At 45.1% G+C, this 4,148-nt stretch overlaps 2 protein-coding genes across 3 annotated transcripts in view; one reads left to right on the top strand and one right to left on the bottom strand.

Annotated features, from left to right (window-relative positions):
• The window catches only part of pmpcb (peptidase, mitochondrial processing subunit beta), an 8,521-nt gene extending 7,907 nt beyond the window's left edge, over positions 1-614 (bottom strand). The window contains exons 1-2 of the mRNA XM_008278550.1: positions 510-614; positions 73-210 (exon numbers count right to left, since the gene is read on the bottom strand). Of these exons, the coding sequence (XP_008276772.1) occupies positions 73-210; positions 510-593 (222 nt within the window). The 5' untranslated portion in view covers positions 594-614. The remainder of the gene's footprint in view (positions 1-72; positions 211-509) is intronic.
• A 1,659-nt stretch (positions 615-2,273) lies between these two features.
• On the top strand, positions 2,274-4,109 carry phax (phosphorylated adaptor for RNA export). Of its 2 annotated transcripts, none has more exons than XM_008278549.1 (2): positions 2,274-2,418; positions 2,561-4,109. In XM_008278549.1, exon 2 carries the CDS (start codon positions 2,570-2,572, stop codon positions 3,743-3,745), a length of 1,176 nt encoding a protein of 391 aa, XP_008276771.1. In that variant the 5' UTR covers positions 2,274-2,418; positions 2,561-2,569; the 3' UTR covers positions 3,746-4,109. The 2 variants fall into 2 exon arrangements, with proteins under 2 accessions (XP_008276771.1, XP_008276770.1); XM_008278548.1 differs by having other exon boundaries at positions 2,274-2,464.
• Positions 4,110-4,148: the final 39 nt, after the last annotated feature.

Raw genomic sequence — 4,148 nt, 5'->3', positions numbered from 1 at the left:
ACAAACACACAAAAGCAGCAGGAGCAACTACAAACAGCAGAGAAGTGTTTATGTGGAGACCCTCTCACTTACTGTGCAGGTGGTGAGCCCAGAGTCCTCTGAAGCCACCCGGAGCCCGTTGTCTAAAGTGGTCACTTTGGTTTCGGGGACATTCAGTGCCACCTGCTGAGCAGCCTGAGTAGCCAAGAGCCTGGTCGGTCCAGCTGAGAGCTGCAGGAGAACCAGTCACCATGACACTTCAGATTTAGGACACTGACGTCAGTTGTTCTCAATCGGCAACAGCTTACATAACCGTGTCGTCGATAGTTTCACAGTATTACTTACGCTAAACTTTTAAGAATTATCTCAGAATAACAGAACATGTCGCAGCTGTTAGCTAATTGAACAGTTATCAAACAGTGAGCGGCCGTAACGAGGTTTCCCTCCGTTAGACGGACCACTGACAGCTGTCAAGAAACTACAGAGGGGAAATTTCATTAAAAACACTGATTTGAAAGTATTTTTCTTACCCTGCTCAAAGAATTAGTCTTCAGTAAGTATCTTTGTAGGAGATATCTCCCGGCAAATGTGAGGTTCTGTAAGGACGCCGCCATATTGTTTATCTGGAATACTGCGCAGGCGTCGTTATCGCTGACGCAATATCCGCCTCACGAGACGACAAACACAAGCAGTTACACAGACCTCTGGAAGTTCTCACAGCAGCAGAAAAACACGGTTATGAGCTGAAAACACCTGAACAAGCAGCTTTTTATTTTACAAAAGCAATTTACCCTCTAAAATGCTGCCATTCAAGATGTTTCTATTGTGTTATTCTGCTGCTGAACTAAACACAGGCCTGTGAAAATTAACCATTACTGAAAAACATATAGCAAGTGACTAAAAGGTGACATAACCTATTGGTTATTTTTAATTAAAGAGATTTAAATACATGTAACATGTGCAGTATGCAGCAAAAATGAGGAAACCCCAGTGAAAACCCCACAGTAACAGGTCTAAATAGCATCCTCTTACCATATTGCACAGCTGCTAAGTTGAACAGCAGAGTATTTGTTCCTGTGTCAAATTTCATTTGTTAATTTAATGAATTACGATATTAAAAGCACAGATCCCACAGTAGGAACTCAATGCAACAAAAGTATGTCTTTTGTTACTAAGATTCAAATCTTTCATTTTTTTCAATCCTTCATATGCCCACCTTTATTTTTGATGACAGACTTTTAGTTACAATTTGCTGGAGGGGTTTGTTACTCTACCTTTCTCTTTAAAATACAATAAATGTGTTCTGTTAGGCATACGTGTCTGTGTAATAGTTTTAACCTTTTCAAAAAGCTCTTGTGTGATGTTGCTAGTGTGCTTTGGATCACTAACGTGCTGGCATATCCAGAGGCATTCACAATACCATCTATACACAACGTCTCCCCAACACCTTTTACACTCATGCAACACCATATTATTATAGTGACACTTCTGTGCTTCACTCTCAGAACTATGCATTCACTGTGGTAGTCCTGGTCAGTTTCAAACATGCTGCACTCCATCTGAAAGAAATCATTCTGGGTGTTGTCTGATAAAGAGTGCACTCACAACATTCATCAAGCTTCGTTTTATGTTTTTTAGCAAAATTTAATCTTGCAGCTTTGTGCCAAAGAACAGGTGAAGGTGTTTGTCTTTGCTGTCCATACAGGCCGGTGTTATGCACGCATGTTATGCAGACATGCACATAGTCACAGCCTATAGGTCCAAACTGAGAAAGTTCTGCTGTTTACGGGTCGTTTTATAACTATCTTCATGCAGTTAGGCTCACTGGAAATCACAAATGTACTCAGTTATGTTATAACGATCACATTCGATGGTGTCCTGAAATTCTACTTTAGGGCCTGAATTTTCAATATCGTCTTTCTAAGTATTTGTTTCTGATTGTTCATAAGTAGTTAACCTAAAAATAAAACAGCTATCAATAGGTGATTGAGTTTTAAATCATTTAGCATCTGAATACACATGGTCGTACTCACTTCTGTTGTATCCTGCACATAAATGTGGAGTACTAAAGTACTACAAAATAAATGACTAAATTCTATACATGTGTATTTATAGTGTATGGAACTGAGCAAATGTGTTTTTGCTGCCTATATCAATGAAGTTACTATCTGACCCTTTAAAAACCTGTTTCGTGTTTTTTGCCTCCATTTTTTGAATTCATTATGAAAGGGCCCCTTTTATTCTGAAAGCATCGCGTTTATTTTGAAAGGGCATGACAGTTGTAAGGCGGAAGTGTGAGTTCAGATCAGCGCGAATTTTCTCCAGTCTCAACTTCTTCTCTGAGGCTCTTTTACAGTAGTTCAGAGGCAGAGCAGAGGCCAGCAGGTTGAAGCCAGAGCGCTCCGGAGCAGAGACGGAGCTGCTGCCGCTCATCTGAAGGTACTTCCGGCTGACCGCTCCGCTCTGCAGGCTTCATATGAACTTGGTTAGCTGCTAATGCTGCAGAGTTAGCTCCTACCGCTAAGTAGTGGCCTTAACTTGAGCAGCAGTCAACAGACATTATCTTTGCTGTGGCTTCCAGACAAAAAAAATGGCGGATCTGATGGACGGTGATCTGGAAGACGGAGAGATTTCCGGCTCCGGCTCGGACACCGAGATGAGAAGCGCCGCAGCTCGACCCCAGCTATCAGCATCATTCAGCGGCCAGTCCTTCCAGAGCAGAGCCCAGCCTCCAGCCTACCGCAGCTCCGGCAGGACGGCGGAGTCCAGTGACAGTGATGCGGACTCGTCAGACGAGGAGGCGGCGGTTTGGCGCCGCAAACGCCAGAAAGTGTCCAACGCTCCTCCGTGCCCCGTCCGGCCGAGGCCGAACCCCGCGCCCGCCCATGGAGCGCTGGGAGGCCGCAAGGTGAACAACATTTGGGGCTCTGTGGTCCAGGAGCAGTGCCAGGATGCTGTGACTTCAGAGCTCAGTATATTCGGCATGGAGGGTGTTAGCATGTCCAGCAGAAATGTAGAGACTTATAATTTTGTCCTGGCCCGTAAGATCATGGAGAAGGAGCGGGAGAGCCAGCCAAAGAACGAAGGAGAGGTGAGCATGCTGGATGCAGAGCTGGAGGAGTACATGAAGGGCCGGGGGTCAGAGGACGGGCCAGGGGGCGACGCCAAGAGGAAGAGGCCAGCTAAAGACAGACTGGGCCCCAGAGCTGAGATGGATGTCAAGGGCCGGTATGAGATCACTGAGGATGACCCTGATGATAAGGTGACAGATGAGATCGCACACAGGCTGCAGGAGCCCAAAAAAGATCTGATAGAACGTGTTGTTCAAGTCGTTGGAAAGAAAAAAGCCATAGAACTGCTCGGAGAGACCGCCACGCTGGAGGAGAGCGGTGGTGTTTACACCATGGATGGCAGCAGGCGGCGGACCCCAGGTGGGGTGTATCTCAACCTGCTGAAGAACACGCCCAGCATCACCAAGGCCCAGATCAGGAAGATATTCTTAGAGGAACAGCAGAAGGACCAAAAGAGCAAAAAGGCTGCCCAGAAGAGGAGGAGGCACATGGTGGCCAAGAAGATGAAGCAGGCCATCGGCACGTTAAACCTGCAGGAGCACGATGATGTCTCCAGGGAGACTTTTGCTAGTGATACCAATGAGGCCTTGGAGTCACTGGAGGAGGCTGCAGAGGAAGAGGAGGGTGAGGAGGAAGCTGCTGTGGGCACTGAGGACACGGTGGTCTACAACTCAGCGGACCTGGAGGTCTTCTGAGGGCGGCCTGCTGTCTGAACAAGGATCATCTGGACTAACGTGAATGAAACACTGAGAGCACTGTAGTCACACTGTGGTGTCTTTTTTTTTTTTTTTTTACTTTAGCAATAAAGGCTGTGCTGATGTTAACAGAAATATTGTACTTGTTCTGTACAGCTTGGGTTTGTTGATTTTAGCATTTCTGATTGAAATGGTGTTTGCCTTTTAAATCAAATTCTGATCAAACAAAAACTGTCATCTGGCTTTCAAATACAGTAACCTTCTTTGTTCTAACTTTCATTGTGAGATAACAAGGTTTTCGTTCTCTAAATTCATCTCTGTGACTGTATCTGAAAAATAAATAAAGGTGACTCAGGTAAAATTACTTTAACAGTGGGTGGTTTGTACACTGCTCCTTTTTTTT

The sequence above is a fragment of the Stegastes partitus genome, unplaced genomic scaffold, assembly GCF_000690725.1.
Source record: "Stegastes partitus isolate 25-593 unplaced genomic scaffold, Stegastes_partitus-1.0.2 Scaffold126, whole genome shotgun sequence".
NCBI lineage: Eukaryota > Metazoa > Chordata > Actinopteri > Pomacentridae > Stegastes > Stegastes partitus.
The sequence above is the reverse complement of the archived record's forward strand: the minus strand, read 5'-3'. Positions and strand labels throughout refer to the sequence as shown.